Genomic DNA, 17,759 nt, shown 5'->3' on the forward strand with positions numbered 1-17,759 from the left:
GGATCAGTGTATCTGCTTTGTCATCTTAGGGAGGTTTGCTGCTTGTCAAGGCCTCACATTTGGGACATAATGGAAAGACTGCCAAAGCTTGTCTGTCCCCCAGACATTTACCCTCTGCTGCTCTTCCGTATTGGCATGAACAATACTACCAGGGAGACCTGGACAGTATCAGGAGTGACCGTATGGCTCTGAGAGCAGTCGTCCCAGCCATAGAGCCCAGGTGGTTTTCTTAATTGTACCAGTAAGGGGTAGAGAGGTGGACTGATTCTGCATGTTAACAATCATTTGTGCAGCTTGTTTTGACAACAGGGTTTGGGGTTTTATGATCATGGGAACCTCTTTGAGGATTGAGGACTGCTTGGAAGAGATGGGATCTATCTCAGTGGGGCAAAAGCATCTTTGCCAACAGCTGGCCAACCTTATGAGGAGAGCTGTAAGCCAGGAACAACAAGGGTGGGAGAGTATGACTAGTGATCAAGAAAGGAATTAGTTGATTGCATTGGCAAGCAAGCAGTGTGGGGTGATGAGGAGAAATCTCATACTTGAGAAAACAGGGATTAAAGATTTCCACCTCAAGCACATGCACATAAGTAAGGAACTGTGTAGCATTGTGAGGAAAGCTCTCACACTGTTCCTGGGAAATCAGCATGACTAGGCGCCTTTCTGAAGTGCCTGTACACTAATGCATATAGCACAAGGAACAGGAGAAATCAGTATGCAGTTGCACAACCACAATCTCATTGCTATGACAGAGAAGTGGTGGGATAGCTCATGCAACTGTAGTATGGCAAGGGGATAGGTACAGGCTTTTCAGGAAGGACAGTTGCAGAATGGCACCAGGAGCGTGAGGAGGGAGCATTGCTGTTTATATGAGGGAGCAGCTGGAATGCGTGGAACTGCATAGGAACATCTGATGAGCCATTTGAGAGCTTATGGGCCAGGATTAGGGAGCAGACTAAGGTGGGCAATGTAGTGGCGAGTGTTTGCCACAGACCACCTGACCAAAAAGTGATAAGGCCTTCTTCAGACAACTGGAGGAAGCCCTGTGTTCACATTTCATGGGCCTCATGGGGCCGCCCTGATAACTCCTGGACAAACAAAACTACAAAAGCACTCCTGAAGTTTTCTGGAGTGCATTGCTGACATCATCCTGATACAGCTGATCGAGGAGCCGGTTAGGGAAGGGTGCTCTGATAGACCTCATGCTTACAAGCAAGGAAAAATTGGTTGTTTATGTGAAGGTAAGGGACAGCTTTGGCTGCGGTGACTATGAGATAGCGGGGTTTGGTTTGAGATCCTGGGAGGAGGGAGCAAAGCAACAAAGCAAGATCACAAGCCTGGGCTTCAGGAGAGCATACTTTCACCTTCTGAGGTATCTGCTTGGAAGAATCCCATGGGATATGGTCCTGAAGAGAAGAGGGGCTCAGGAATGCTTGTTGAGTCATGCTTAACCTGCCTCATAGCCTTCTGTGATGAGATGACTGGTTTGGTGGATGAGAGGAGAGCACTGGATGTCTTTTGTCTAACTTTGATAAGGCTTTTGACACTTTTGTAACGTCATCAGACAAACTGATGAAGTGTGGACTAGATAAGGGGACAGTGTGGTGGATTTAAAACTGACTGAAATGCCATACTCGGAGGGTTGTGATCACTAGCATGAAGTCCAACTGGAGGCCAGTCACTAGTAGTGTACCCTACTAGTAGTGTACCCTAGGAGATCAGTATAGGGTTGAGAACTATTTAACATCCTCATTAATGACCTAGATGGGACAGAGTTCATATACCCTCAGCAAGTTTACAGATGATACAAAACTGTGAGGAATGGCTGATACACCAGATGGTTGTGCTGCTATTCAGAGGGACATAGACAGGCTGGAGAATTGGACTGAGAAAAATCTTGTATGTTCAGCAAGGGAAATGTAAAGTTCTGCACCTGAGGAGGAATAACACCCTGCAGCAGTACATGCTGGCCAGCTGGACAGTAGCTTTGCCTGGGAGGACCTTGGAGTCCCAGTGGACAAGGAGGTGACAGTGAGCCAAGAATGCATCCTCACAACAAAGAAGGGCAGCGGTGTCCTGGGCTGCATTAGGAAGAGCACTGTCAGCAGGTGAAGGGAAGTGATCCTTCCTCTCTACTTGACACTAGTAGAGGCCGCACCTGGAGTACTGTGTCCAGTTCTAGGTTCCCCAGTACAGGAAAGACATGGACTTACTGGAGCAAGTCCAGTGAAGGGCCACAAAGATAATTAAAGGACTGGAGCATCTTTCTTATGAAGAGAAGCTGAGAGAGCCTAGAGAAGGCTCGGCAGAGTGGGAGGAAATCTTACCAATGTGTATAAGTGCCTGATGAGAAACAATGAGGAAGAAGAATCCAGACTCTTCTCAGCAGTGTCTACTGACAGGACAAGAGGCAATGGGCACAAATTAAAAACCAGGAAGTTCAACCTGAACACAAGAAAACCACTTTAGTGTGAGGGTTGTCCCTTCCAACCTAAAAGTTTCTGTGGTTCTGTGGAATTTTTTTTGCTTTTTTTTTTTCCCCCCCTGAAGTTGACAGGAGTAAAGTAACAACCCCTTTTTGTTTTCTTAAGCCTCACTCTAGATCTAGAGTTGAGGTTTCAATTCTGTCTTCTAGAATTTAAGGGCTATGTTGTGTTATATTTGAAAAGTAAGGCCATTTCTGTTATCCCCAAAGTTGAGATTTTTTTTTTTTTTTCCTCCATTCACTTATGAATGAATAGTTGCCCTCACTTAGGGACTGAAATGGATACTAGCCCTGTTAGAGGCCATTTGGCAATCCAGGTGAAGCAGCAGTTAGTTACTGGAGTGTTTTTAAGCAATGTAACTTTGAGTTGCTTGTCCATAGCTCTTTGCCTAATGCACTGATAAGACTAGAACATCTAGGGGCGTCTGTGCTCCTTAGGGTTTTACTGAGCTCTTCCTGTGAATAAACCCAAGATCTACCTTCAGATCATTGTTAATATATAGGGCACAGCTTGGATTTGATTCAAACTTGCATAGACATGTGAACTGTCATTTGAACACAGGTAGCAGTTACAAAACCTAGAGTTCTTCAGGTGGGATAGTCCATAGGGACTATCTTGTGCAAGTTTACTTCCTACCCTCTCTTCCTTTTCTCGCAAGTCTTGTAAGTCTCTCTAGAGATTGCAGGGTGAGAGGAACTGACAAGGTCTTGGCCAGTGTTGGGAGGATTGTCTGATATACCTTTTACTAGTATTAGTTTAGGAAATGCCTTGAGCATTTATGGGGAGAGCCCACTCAAATCTTGGTGCGGAATGTATATACATGGTTAGCTTAAACATCTTAAAACCTGTTTTGCAAGTGAACAGCCACTTTTCTGCTGCTTGGTTTTGTACTAGGGAATTAATGAAGATCCATGATTATACAAAAAGAATCAGTGAAATAATTAAAAAAAATTAATATCGGGATATAAAAATTTCATATGAGAAGGCTTTAGTACAAATGCTGTTTCTAGTGGTAGTTGCATTTGTGCTTAAAAAAAGGGCGAGGTGGTGGGACTCAACACCCACTGTACTTCCACAGGTGGATTGACCTTGGCTGGCTACCAGACCCTTACTCAGCCGCTCTCTCACTCCCCCTTCTCAACAGGGCAGGGGGAGAAAATAGGGTGGAAAAGTTTGTCGTGACGTTAAAGATGGGGAGATCACTTAGCAAAGAGATCACTCCCATCCTTTGTGAACTGCTCCAGCATGAGCCCTCTCCATGGGCTGCTGTAGTCTTTCAGGAGTAGACTGCTCCAGTGTGGGTCCCCAACGGGCCACAGTTTCTGCCAAAAAACTTGCTCCTGCAGGGGCTTTTCCCCAGGGGCCGCACAGCTCCTGCCAGGAGCCTGCTCTAGCGTGGGCTCTCCATGGGCTGCAGCTTCCTTCAGGGCATCTCCCTCCGCTGCAGTGTGGGGTTCTCTACGGTCTGCATTGTGAATATCTGCTCCACCATGGTCCTCCACAGGCTGCAGGGGGGGCAACCTGCTTTCACTATGGTCTCTTCCAGGGGCAAGGAAATCTCTGGAGCACCTCCTCCCCTTCCTTCTTCACTGACCTTGGTGTCTACATAGTTGTTTCTCTCACTTTCTTACCCCCTCTTCCCCTCCCCCCCCGGGCTCCCCAGCAGCTGTGGAGCATTTTTACCCTTATTATCATGGATGCACCACCAGCATCAATTATGGGGTTAGCTTTGTCCAGCAATGAGTCTGTTGGAGCAAGGTGGAACCATCTATGTCCAGCGTGGGACAGCTCCCAGCCTCATCTCACAGAGCCCACCCCTGCTGCCAACACCTTGCTGTGTAGACCTAATACACTTGCCTTAGTAAGTCTAATACAGTACTGCTTCTAAGGCAACTGCAGATGGCCTGGAACTGAAGTTTTCTTTGACTCTGGTTATTTGTTTGATGCACAAAAACCAGACATGGGTGAAAATAGATTTGTGGTGTCTTTTCTATGATGGTAGCCAGGAGTCTCAGCTCTTAAGAAAGTTTGGCTGCATGTGTAAGAAATTTGGTTATGGTGGAGTAAGCATTCATCTTTGTATTCTCAGCCCGTGCTGGTATCTGGTGTCCATAAGAAGTTGAAGTCAGAGCTTTGGAAACCAGAAGCTTTCAGCCTGGAATTTGGAGATCAAGATGTAGATTTGGTGAACTGCAGGAACTGTGCCATAATTTCAGACGTGAAAGTGCGTGACTTCTGGGATGGCTTTGAGATAATATCTAGTAAGTAATATCTATGGCTGACTAGTTTAACTGAGCAGTCTGTCTTGCTGCCTTCAACTCCTCCCTTTCCGCCTATTTTCTAAAATAAATAAATAAATAATTAAATCCAAATAGCTATAAGTCTCATCCGAAGGAGCCATTGCTCCTTACGTGTAGGGCACCCTAGAAAATATTTTATTGGTGAAGATTAGAGCAGGGCTGCCCAAGAAAACATTGTCTGTACTACAGTGTGTTGGTGTGTGTTGCTTTCGTGTGTCAAAATATGATCCATTTCATGGGAAACTATTTTTTTTTTAACTTCAGTAAAATTAATCATCAGTTACCATTATTAAGACAGTAAGTGATTTGACTACCCTTAGTCTCCTTCCAACCTCAAGATTTATTGTAAAACTAAAGGGAACTTGCAGAGCTAAAACTGGAGCTTGGTGGAATGCATCAATTAAGTAGACTTGACATTACAAATTATTTTTATATTAGATCATCTGTGATAACAAATACATGTTTATATATATTATGAATAGTAGTGCTGTATTCATACTTCATGTAATAACCCATTACTTAATGCTTGGATTCTTCTTTGACAAAATCTTCTGTCAAGTGTGGATGTGGATATATATATCCTGGGGATATAACTGGTCAGATTATAGAGCTTCTGAGAAACAAAGTGCTCTATTTTAGATTGTATATACCTCGGTCAGAGTGGTCTTCAGATGTTAGCGTTGTAGCAGGTCATTGCAATGTTGCTGATTTTAGTGTTGTGTATGAAATGTTTTCTGTATTTATTGCTATGTGCACATAGCAGAAATGGTGAACTATTGAATGACTTATTGGAATGTTTGTTCAACAGCAGAAAAAATTATAGATTTGTAGACCTAGAATATTCCTTTTCCTAGTAATTTTCCAATCAAAGAGCTCCCTACTTTTGGCTTGTTTTTATATTGTTTGAAATACAGGCTCTTGTATTGTCTACTGTTAAATTTCATACTATTTCTGTTACTACTCAGAAATAAATGGCCTTGAAGGATATAATGGTGTGGTCTTTCTGTATATTAACTGTAACTGGGAAACTTTAACAAACTCTTCACTTTTGTGCTAGCATCATTCATTAAAATAGTAAATTTGTATGGGTCAAGTTAAGAAATGTTATTTGTAGTTTGTCTCCTTTCAGCGAAATCAGCTGCAGCCTTTCTTTTAGACAATGCCTTTGCCACACTTTACATGAGAAACGTTAGTGATCTAGGTCAGAAAACCTGATCACTTTTGCTAGTTCATGTTAAATACATTTTATTTAGTGTTTTTCAGCTATGTGCAGTCCCCAGTGTAGAAGAGTGTTATTTGCTACTAGTCCAGAGATTTCACACACAAACTCATATGAAAACTGTTTGCAAATTACATAATGACTCTTGACTTCTTTGCATTATATGAATTTCTGAAATATGTGGCTGGTTCCCTCCACTACTTGCATGAAGTTACTGAAGAGGTGTATAACAGCCACTGAACTTGGTGGTATTGAGATACTACCTTAACTATTCAATCTGATACTTTATTTTGGTTAATTTTAGTCTTGTGCTGTTTACTTTTAATATCTTTGAGTTCTAAGTGGACTTTTTGGCAAGTCTGACTTGTTGTTTTGAGCCTTCTTAGGCCTGCTTTTCTTTGCTGATCAGATGTTATCTGGGTTTTGCTCAGTTTTGTGTAATTCGTCAGATCTGTATGTGTTCCTCCAGGTAGCTCTTCACTCTGTCCTTTCTGAATAGCCTTCCTACAAGTTTCTTCTCCTTGTTTGGAACAAAGATCCTTGATGAACTGAAAATCTTGAACACGAGAAGTTCTGAAATATCTTTAAATTCAAGTCCTTGAGCTTTTCAGTTCACTTGCCTCTCCTAAATCCGTAGCTCATCAAAATTTATTTTCTTTAAATCAGTCACCTTGGTTTACATATCTGCAGTTCTTAATTCCTTTTAATTTCAATAAAATAATTTTTTCTATTGCAAACTAAGGCTGTATTTGATAGCATGTTGATACATAATACAGGTGTGATGCACAGGTCTCCAGGTCCTAGTTCTTAGATATGCTTTCTCTTTTGATGCTGTCAGCAGCTCTGCTAGGTCTGGGTAAGATTGGTTGCTTTTTGTTTGGTTAACAACCCTTGCTAAGGTAGGAAGTGGTGAAGGATGTTACTTTCTGGGGAAAAGGGGATGTGAAGGTTTCAGACTACAGTACTCCTGTTTTCCAACTGATAGTTTCATGTAGAGTCGTGAAGAATCTGGTAGAAGAGTGAACTCTGTTCCTCTTTAAATGTTATGCCGAGTCCTCTAAGCTGCCGCATGTATCACTTCCCAATACATCTGAGTCAAAACAGCAATTGGTGTAGTCAGTGCTGTCACAGCTTAGATCCACTGTTGCCTACATAATGTCATTTTTCTGTGCTACCGGCTTTCTCTGTTACTTGTCAGGACTTGCGTACAACTCTTGAAGTGAAGAACAAATATTTGAATTCAGCACCCTGCTAATTTGAGTGCCTTCAGCAAAGAAGAATAAAAAAAATTAAAAAAAAAAAAAATGAAAGGCTGTCTTGCTCAGTAACCACCTGCCATTTAGCTTTTTTGAGTGTGGTGTACCATGTTTCTTGCTTTATACTGAGGTTGGGGTTGATTCAGAGCATGAACCAATAACTTCAATTTTATAGAAGCACCACTCCTCTTGAAATGAAAGATGAAACTTCGTTAGACTTTAGTAAAAGTAGTAAGGCAGAATGCTTTGGAAAGGCTTGTTTTCAAAGTTGAATAAAAACTATTCTAAAACTTAGCTGTGCAAGATCTGTCAAACTTCTGCTGTAGGTAATTTTATATATATATGTATGTATGTATGTAATTGTTAAACTGTTGTTTAGTCATGCTATGGTAATGCTTGGAAGCCCAGAGAAAAATCAGGATCCATTTTGCTGTGCAATAGAAGAGGTCTTGGTGCAAAAGGCTTACAGCTTAAACAACGTAATGAGCTCTGGTGAAAAGATATTACATGAAGAAATCTTAATTTGTTTCTTGCAGAACGGCTCAGATCAGATGATGGTCAGCCAATGGTACTAAAGTTAAAGGATTGGCCTCCAGGGGAGGACTTTAGAGATATGATGCCTACAAGGTAAGTAAACCTTAGTATCAATGCCTGCAGGACTGCTGTAGCCGCTACAGGAGGAAAACATGCCTTTGTTCTCTTTTTGCTCCCTAGATTTGAGGACTTGATGGAAAATCTTCCTCTTCCTGAATATACCAAGAGGGATGGCAGACTCAATTTGGCTTCTAGGCTACCAAGCTACTTTGTCCGCCCTGACTTGGGTCCCAAAATGTACAATGCCTATGGTATGTGAGAATAGTTCTACACATCTTGATTTTTGTGGCTCTTTATTATACTTAAGGCATATGCAACACTGTGGCATTAATCAAAACTCAGTGATTATCTTAGAGCATGCTGACAGGTTTTTTTAATTGGTCGTGCAGTCTATTCCTCTGCTAGTCCCCTCTCTCTGTCAGATGTGCCCTTTTCTTGCCTTTTGTACAAGAGATGTACATATGATGTTAAGCTTGCAAACAATTATTATTTAATACACATAATAAGCCTAATACCAATACAGAGTTCAAGGAAAAGTTAATATCTTTCTGAGACCAATTGATACATTTGAAAAGAAAATTAGCCAGCTTCTGGGCAGTTAGATCTGTGCGTTCATGTTTCCAACCAGGGCTGTAATTTTCTTCATCCACATCTAACAACACAGATCACAGACAACATGCAAAAGACAAAACTGTCACCATGTTCAGCTACATGAATTGGATAGTTTTATCCTCTTAAGACTGTAATTGTATAGTAGGTAAATAGCATACAAATAGAGGACACCTTTGTCTGAACGCATACCCTGCATGGGGCTGTGAAGCATTACTTTTTCACAATTGTCAGTGTAGCAGAATGTGGAGTATGTATGAACAACTAATGCACATCATATCAACTTGAATTATTTCAGTTCCTGAATGTACTGACTTTGAGACCATGGCCAAAAGCAGGTTTTGGAGACTTTTTATTTAAAACAAATTATTGTTAAAGTTCCAGGATACTTTTAAATAACTGACTGATTTGGAAGTACATACTTTTTCAACTTTAGAGTAAGATAAATAAAGTAGTTACTCTTTGTATATACTGAAAAATGTCAGGTGATATGGATAAGGAAAAGGTTGCAGCCGTCTTGCAAAGCAAGTATGTGGAAGCAAACTTACCATAATGCAACTACTGTAGTTCTCTTTGAATATTTATGAGACAGAGGTACAGGGGTTTTTAAGGTTTTGCATTCTGATTATCTCTATGCCTACAGTAACAACTCACCTAAGGACATGAAAAATTTTTCATTGTTTCATCTTTCAAAAAAATGTTTTAGCTCAGTGTCCTGGTTTTTAGCTGAAACAGAGCTGGGTTTCTTTTTCAGTAGCTAGAATTGTGCTGCTTTTTGCTTTCAGCCTGGAATTTGCTATGAGAGAGACACTGAGAACATCCCGATGTTTACATTTTTGTCACTGGAAGTGAAGGACCTTGTGTTCTGTTAGTCCACAAGCACAAGATTTAAGAGGGTGAAGAATATTTAAATTAATAAACTTAATTGACAGTTAGATTGCCAATGGGGTATTCCATATCATATCATGTCATGTCCAGTATATTAGTGAGGGTCTCTTGCTCTCTCTGGCTTTCGCTCGGGCTCTCGCTCTCCCGGGATTGCGGTTTCAGTTCAGGATTGTCGCTCCTCTGGGATCATCATCTGGGAACGGGCCGGGCTTGGTCGGCGGGTGGTGAGCAATGGCACTGGGTATCACTCATTGGCGTATTTTATTACTATTATTATAATTACTATTTTAATATCACTATTTTAAGTTTTCTTTTTTTTCCAATTATTAAATTGTTCTTCTCTCACCCTACGAGTCTCCTTACCCTTGTCCCCCCAGTTCTCTCCCCAATCCCCTGGGGGTGAGGGGGAAGTGGGTGAATGGCTCTGTTGGCTGCTGGCCAAGGGCCCACCCAGTGAAACTATCACACTCAGTAACCGAATGTGGAGTAGACTTAAGCTGTAAACCAACATATTGCAGTTCTGAGAAAGTGTATGTAGGTTTGTTTTGGGTTTTTTAGCAGTATGATATCACAATTAAGAGTTGGGGGAAAAAAAGTGTGTGTGAACTTAGGCAAATTGAGCTTATTCACTATTTAAGAGTTCACTGTTTTGGTTTATGTCTTACTTGACATGCAACTTGAGTGATGAAAACTGTATACCGAAGAGCTTATAATGTAATCAGGCAATATATGTGTGAGTGCAGCAAGAAGCAAGGTAAACAATGACAGCTAACTTGTCTTTGTGTATTGCTAGTTGCTGGCAATGAAAGGAGTGGATTAGTTTTGTTGAATTTATTAAATGTCAAAGTTTTATTTTCCTTTGTATCATAGTTTGTGGAGGGAGTGTCAGCGGTATTTTTTTAGCATAGAATCTAACCCTCTACTATTTGATCTGTCTTAGATGTATAGGTCTTGGTCAGAAGAGAGAAAGTACTACACTTTGTTTACTTTTACTTGCAAGTTAAAAGAAAAAAAAATAGCTAGGCCTGTCTTCACAGCTAGTTCTGTATCTTTTTGCTCTTAGCTGCTTTAAAGACTAGTGAAAGGGTGGACCTAGATACAAAAACAACAGTTGTGTCTATGGTGAATAAGAGTAACTTTTCTAGCATATTAAATGTATTTTGGTTGTAAATATGTGGCTTTATTTTCTGAGTATGCGGTGGAAAAAAGTTCTCATAGTGAGGTAGTCATTCATGCACGTAACATTTTAAAGCATTAAGATAGAAAAATTGTGACTGAAGCTTGGTTCTTAAAGTGTTACTCAGTTACCTAAATAACAGGACTGTTGACAGAAGTTAAATGTGAAGAAATGTTACAGCCTTCAACAGGTTTTGTGTGTAAAGGACCCTTAAAGCTTGACCAATTTTTATGTATAAATACTTGATCTGTTTAACATAAGACTTGCCATTAATGTTGTATTTGTATTTTCTCAGTGTACTCTGTAATAAATACGTAAGGGCCCTTACTTGAGGTGAATAATTAACCTATCTTTTGTGAATTTTTCTGGCCTGTTTTTTGAACCTATATATTGTATTTATCCATGTTTATATTTCAGTTGTGGTTTCTTCAAGTTCATGCTTCAAACTGTCTAAATTAGCTTCTGTTTCTGGTCTGTTATGATAGGTAGTACTGTACAGTGAGTTGAGTTCCTGTCTCCCAAAGCTTGTATTTTAAATAGAAAAGAGATAAATACAATGGTAATCCTAAAACATAACCAGTAGTCTTGTGATCATACTTACATTAGTGCTTGCTGATACAAAGATATTTTTTTTTTAATCTTTTAGTTTTTTTCCCCATGTTACTTGCTAGAGGAGATGGTAAAGCAAAAGTAGAGAGAGAGTGCTATTGAAGGGTCAGAAGAAGAGAGAAGAATGTATTATATGGGAAGGTGAAAGGATTAAGTGCCAAACATTTGAAATCTCTGTTACTCATAGCCACCTGAGAGGGGTAAGATTATCCAATATATAAAGGTATAAGCACTTGAGAGTCAACAGGTGTTTATCCTTACTCAATTGTAATCTGTATACAGTTGGACAATAACTGCTGTGAATTCAACTGATCACATGGATTTTACAGCTGAGTATGAGAACTGCTTGAGGCTTATACTTGTAACAGTCCAACAACTTGCTGCACACAGTATGATGCTGATGCCATTTACAGCAGTTGGGGTTTCTCTTGTACCTCCAAGCGAAGGAAGACAGTGACAAAGAATGCCTACTAACTTTGTATTACGAAAGCTAAGTTCCCTACTACAGACTGTATAAATGACCCTCAGAGAGACAAAATTCTAAAATACAAGTTAAGGCTTTGTTTTTAAAAGGCTTGTTTTCTCATGACTTAGGTGAACTATAATTTGCTACTTCAATTTCCTGTAAAATAAAAATACTAGTTATCAGTAAAATTTTTACTTATGCCACGTATGACATGAAAGTAATTACTTCAGCTGCCCTTTGACATTGGTTTCTGCTCTCATTGCTGCATAAAGCTAGCATTCTAGAAAGATCTTTCAGGCAGGTAATTTCTATAAAAGCTTAAATAGAATTTTATTTTATTTTAAACTCTATTATAGGCTTAATTACTGCAGAAGACAGACGAGTTGGTACCACAAACCTGCACTTGGATGTGTCTGATGCTGTTAATGTCATGGTGTATGTTGGGATTCCCATTGGGGAAGGGACCCATGATGATGGTAATGTTTGAGGAAAGCTCTTTTCTGTCCACTAAAAATCAATTGTGTGTGTGAGAAAGATGACTGTACCTTTTATTGTTTCAGCTTTTTCATATCTATGAGATATAACCCAAATATACAAGGCAGTTTGCTACATCTGCAGCACATGTTTAAAAGTGCAGTAATGCTTCATTGGTTTCCAACTGTGGAAGTAGCAGAGTTTTGCTAGAAAAGAGGAGAAAGGCTGCTAAGTTACTCTTTTATTCTCATTGTATTTGAATAATTGTAGTTATTTCAGTTTGAATTCTTTGTGATTAGCCGTCAATTGACACACATCCTGAATTTTGTTAAAATGAAGCTTGATGTGCTTAGAAAGGGCACTGTATGATGCACCAGTTGTAGTAGCAGTGTGACTGTATTTAGCAGCTCAAAATGCTCCTTCTTCTATATGTCAAAAATCGGAAGCTTTGTAATCCTACTGCTTTTATATGGATTCCCCTTTCAGAGGTTCTGAAAACAATTGATGAGGGGGATGCTGATGATGTAACAAAGCAGCGAATCCATGAAGGAAGAGAGAAACCTGGAGCATTGTGGCACATCTATGCTGCCAAGGATGCTGAAAAGATAAGGGAACTTCTCCGGAAGGTATGTTGGTTATAAAGGGGGCTTGAGCCTACAGGATTCCTTGACTAGCTTACTAACAGGAGCTGAATGATAAAAATAGCTATTAACATGAAGTGCATAGGTATTCTAACGCTGTCTTTGAGGACATTAATAGTTACTATGTTCTCAGGTTTTCAGCCTGATCTAGACTCTTCATACTAATGCACATGTCACTAGTTAAGACCTAAATGAGCTTAATGAAACTAATGTCCTACCTTGAAATAGTTCTTTGTGTTTTTTTGGTACAGAGCTTTTTGTGAGCCAGCAGTATCAAGGCACTATGTCATAGTTCCCCCCCCACACACACACATCTGTGATAGTTTAACCCCCATATCTTGGCCCTAGGTTGGAGAAGAACAAGGCCAAGAAAATCCCCCAGATCACGACCCCATTCATGACCAAAGTTGGTACTTGGACCAGACCTTACGTAAGCGACTCTACGATGAGTATGGTGTACAAGGCTGGGCAATAGTGCAGTTCCTTGGAGATGCTGTGTTCATTCCTGCAGGTGCTCCCCATCAGGTACGTATGCCGTATTGATAAACAGAATTCAACTTGAGGCACAACAGAACTGCACCTTAAAGTAACTGTTAGTTAATACTGCTGACTTAAGTTCCTTTTTCTATATATGCAGTTCTTACAGGAACGATTTGAATTGGATCTTAGTCATTATATTAGTAAAAAGTATATAAATACCTGAATTACATGTACAGTACTGTCATGGAATGAATTAAAAAAAAGGGGGGTGAATGATGGGAAAACATTTGTGTGTAGTGAAACTTCAGCCAAAGGAACAGAATTCCAAAAAAGTGTAGAGAACTTCCCTTAGGGAACACTAGTCTATGTGGGAGAATAGGGAATATGTCAGATGTCATGTCTTTTGTTCTGACTTTACCGTTAGACACAATTCTAAATAGGCTTCAGTTCCTGTTTCTGAAAAGTGAATGTGGAAGAACCTAACATACCTGGTGGTAAGGTTTTTTGGGTTTTGTACGGTTCATTCAGTCTTGATGTATCTGTCATTTGATACGGGTTTTTTTTAGGTCCATAATTTGTACAGCTGCATTAAAGTGGCAGAAGATTTTGTATCTCCAGAACATGTGAAGCACTGCTTCCGTCTGACCCAGGAGTTCAGGCACCTGTCTAATACTCACACAAACCATGAGGATAAACTGCAGGTAACACTTTTATGACAGTAGTCACTAAATATATCCAATGTTTTCCCAGCTTTGTTCAATACTAGAAACGCGTGGCTAATGATTAAGAAAAAAATAGCAACTTCCAAGAGCTTTGGAGGTTCTAATTTGATGAGTATTTTAAAAATAATTAATGCACCTATGTCTGCAGTATTATGTAAACAAAAATTAGTAATAAACTTTTGGATTTCCAGAGAACTTTTCCACTGTAGGACTAGGGCGTGTGTTGGTGTTAATAAGTTTTTAAATGGCTGAATCCTGAATGACACTGAAGCGTAGCAGAAAAAAAAATAAAAAGGAAAAAGCAGTGCTTTGTTTATTTGACCAAGGACACTTGTATTTGTTTCTTTATTGACTAAAGGAAAATTGGTCTGAACGTGAAGGCTTGCTTGTTTAAATCAGGAATATGGTTTAGTGGTAGACTTGATGATCTTAAAGATCTTTTGCAACCTAAATGATTCTGATTCTAAATTAGTCCCAAACAGGAAAATTATATGTGTTTTGTTTTGAAGAAGTCTGACTGCTTAAACTAATGATTATGCACAGAACATATTATGCACTGAAGTAGTACACTGTGTATAAGACAGTAAGTTCTACAGAGAGAAGGCCATAGGAGACCTTTTTTTTATTTCACCTATGTATGCTTCTGAAGAGTTAGTATCTTTTTAGTTTGCAAATTTTGTTGTTAGAATTTTTTGTGTATTAGTAATCTCATGCATGTAAAATGAAGGAGGGTAGAGATTTGCAGAATGGCTGTTCTTGCAAAAGTTAAGTACTCAAATATATAGCCATTCTCCAATATGTCAACCAAGAATGTTGAAACTTATGTTAATTCTCTCAAACAAGTATGTGAAAAATTGCTATAAATTTTGATACAGATTTGCACAGGATCTTAAAGGAAGGCAGAAGTAGGATCAACTTTCATTGTGGAGATCCAGCTTTTAACACTGTACTTCTTCAGCTGTAATGATACAGATGAGGAAGTGTTTCTGTAAATGAATAGGTTGCAAATGAATAATGCTTATTGAAAAAAAAAGGGGGGGAAAAAGGCAACTTCTGGCAAAGTAGAAGTCAATACTCCTGTGAAAAGGAATATTGGTTGTATTTGTGCATCATAGCCAAACTTTACCATTTTATTTTGTCATTTTTCATGTATTTTTTTGTAGTATTTTCATATAAAATCTGTCTAATTTTTGTATATCTAGATATTAAAAATTACACCAAGTAAGTGTTGCATAAATGATACAAAAGCCTGAGATCATATGTACATCAGGAAAAAATGATGGTGTTTGGCAGTTAGTTGAGCAAGTGCAATTAAGCTACTCACTTAGAAGTGAGAGTGTTCCTTTCAATACCTAGAAACAGAATTCAAATAAACTTAGATCAGAAAAATCAGGAACAAGATAGAACTTTGACTGTCAAATAGCTAAGCATGGAACAGATTGCTGTGAGCGATCTCTGCTTTTGCATGCTTTCTGGAAGATGCATAAATTAGGAGAATTTCTAGCCTCCATACAAAGACAACAGGATGATTTGTTGCATCATCTTAAACCATATGATTTTCCTGCTCCTTTGGGGCTTGATTCATGGGAATCTGTGACTTGGATCACAAGGACTTTTTCAAAATAAACTCATATGCATAACTTCATAGTGTATTTCCTTCTACCCCTCAAAAAAGAGACTTTATCTTAAAATAGCATAACATATATTGCTGGGTGACCAAAAAATGAGTTAATAAATCAGTGCAGGTGTCTAAAATATTTGTCATCTAACCAAGAGAGTTAAAATTTGTGCTGTTGATACACTGAAACAGTGATAGTATCTACTTTCTGTATACTTGCTAACTATGATGAATTCAGCTGTCAAAATTGATTGCATAGGTGTGTAAGACTCTCCTTGTTAGTCTGTAGAAATCGATTCTTTTTTTTTTTTCCTGCTACAGGTGAAGAACATTATCTACCATGCAGTGAAAGATGCTGTTGGCACACTGAAAGCTCATGAATCCAAATTAGCTAGATCGTAGGAATTGCTAATTCCAAATGCCCTGTGAAGTAAACCTTTTGCTCACAGTATATACAGGGACTGCACATGACTGCCTCTGCAGGAGCAGAGGCTTCTCACTAAGAGCTGGTGTGGTCAGTATTACACACACTCTTCAGCCACTCTTTTCTACGCTGCCTCAACACTGAAGGTCTAACGGAAGGTCGCACTGTTACATGCAGAATTCCAGATTCTAATGAAAGGTGCCATGTCCCTTTCCTGTGGCCTTTTGCAAATTGGAAGAATGTGGAAACCACTTGGTGTTCCTGCATATTATGATTAGAAATGGTATAAAGAGTGTGGATGTTTTTTTTTTTCCTCATGCCTAGTTAGTCTCCATGAAGTTAGAAGGAATGTGCTGGACGTGGGTTGTCCTACTGCAGACTTAGTTGATAGCTGCTGAAGGAGTGTAACCAACAGCAGCCCAACTGCAGAAATTTAAGCAAACTTCCCATGTGAGATACAGGCCAAGGAAAAGAATAAAGCTTTTCTCTGCACTCCCCTTCTTGTAGCCGTTTCTCTATACACCGTAGAGTTGCAGAAATAAAGGGAGAACCCACTTTTTCCCCCAGGAGACTCCAGAAATAGGAGAATTGTGTATTTAGTGAAAAACTAGGTTTGTAGTGAAACAGTTAATATTTCATGAAAGTAGATATTTTTAGTATTTTTGAAGTACCACAACTGTTCCTGGATTTTCAAGGAAAGGCGCATTACATTTAGTCTTCCTTTCAATAAAATCAAGAAGTGATTTTTAGAAAGCAGTCCAAAATAGCACAAAAACAGCCAAAGGAGTGTGAACAGAAATTGACACCCCACCTTCCTTGCCCATATTCCTTACCCATCTTCCCCCCTCTCCCTAAGCCACCCTGCTTCCTCAGAATGAGAACTAAAAAGGAGTATGAACTCTCTTCTCATGTGGAGATGTTGTACATCTCTCCCTGCACTGGTGACTGCAGGCAATAGTTCACCCAATACCAGTGCTAGCTGAAAACATCTGTCCTTTCCAAAGTGAAGGAAAAGTTAACTTTCAGTGTCAACTTTGTCCAGAACTATTTTAAGTAAAATGTTCCTGCTTGATAGAACTGTATTCAGAATTTACTAATGTCAGCATTGATGCAATGGATTTCATTGTCCGGGTACATGGGGAAATGTATCTACCTTATATCCAGCTGTACTGTAGTGCCACCTGCGGGCCTGTTAATATGTTCACGGTTATTTCATTTTTTAAAAAATAAAAGTCATTTACTGTAACAGCTTGGGCAGTTTCTTTCAGACTTGAACGCTGATCTTCCTGCTTTGAGTTTGTCTCAGCTTCTGCCTCTGGTAGTGTAGGCTACCTGTTAATTTCTTCCTGTGTCTGACCAGAAGTCTTGGGTGTTTTACGCCTGGCGTCCCAAGTATGTGCTGGGAGCCTACCAAGCTACCTACAGATTCTCGATTCTCAGAGACAGTTTGGGTATAGGATCTGTCTTGTCATAAGCAGCATCTCCTGTGCTGTGCTCCCCACCTGTCACCATCTTCCTGACAGGTTTGCGTTCAGAGCTGCCCTCTCCTCTGGAGATACAGATGGGGTGGTAAAGGTTCCCTGGATTGTGACCTTGGAGGTTGTGATGGCAGCAGCAGTTTGGTTCAACTGGGATGTGGCACGCTGGCAGCTTGTCAGATTGGTTACTGGCTGCAGGTAGTTCACTCCTGGGCTTTTGCTGCCTTCATACTCTTACAGCTATCCTGCGCATATGGGCCATTTCAGTCCACTGCAGATGAAAAGGATTATCCCAGACCCGTGAACCATTCAACCTCA

General features: G+C 39.7%; 1 protein-coding gene across 1 annotated transcript in view; it reads left to right on the forward strand.

Moving 5' to 3' along the window:
- The window catches only part of LOC104521000 (lysine-specific demethylase 3B), a 20,621-nt gene extending 3,410 nt beyond the window's left edge, over positions 1-17,211 (forward strand). The window contains exons 2-9 of the mRNA XM_010162863.2: positions 4,576-4,747; positions 7,798-7,888; positions 7,976-8,106; positions 11,961-12,080; positions 12,565-12,704; positions 13,068-13,244; positions 13,766-13,900; positions 15,861-17,211. Of these exons, the coding sequence (XP_010161165.2) occupies positions 4,576-4,747; positions 7,798-7,888; positions 7,976-8,106; positions 11,961-12,080; positions 12,565-12,704; positions 13,068-13,244; positions 13,766-13,900; positions 15,861-15,941 (1,047 nt within the window). The 3' untranslated portion in view covers positions 15,942-17,211. The remainder of the gene's footprint in view (positions 1-4,575; positions 4,748-7,797; positions 7,889-7,975; positions 8,107-11,960; positions 12,081-12,564; positions 12,705-13,067; positions 13,245-13,765; positions 13,901-15,860) is intronic.
- Positions 17,212-17,759: the final 548 nt, after the last annotated feature.

Source organism: Antrostomus carolinensis, unplaced genomic scaffold (genome assembly GCF_000700745.2).
Source record: "Antrostomus carolinensis isolate BGI_N321 unplaced genomic scaffold, ASM70074v2 scaffold45232, whole genome shotgun sequence".
NCBI lineage: Eukaryota > Metazoa > Chordata > Aves > Caprimulgiformes > Caprimulgidae > Antrostomus > Antrostomus carolinensis.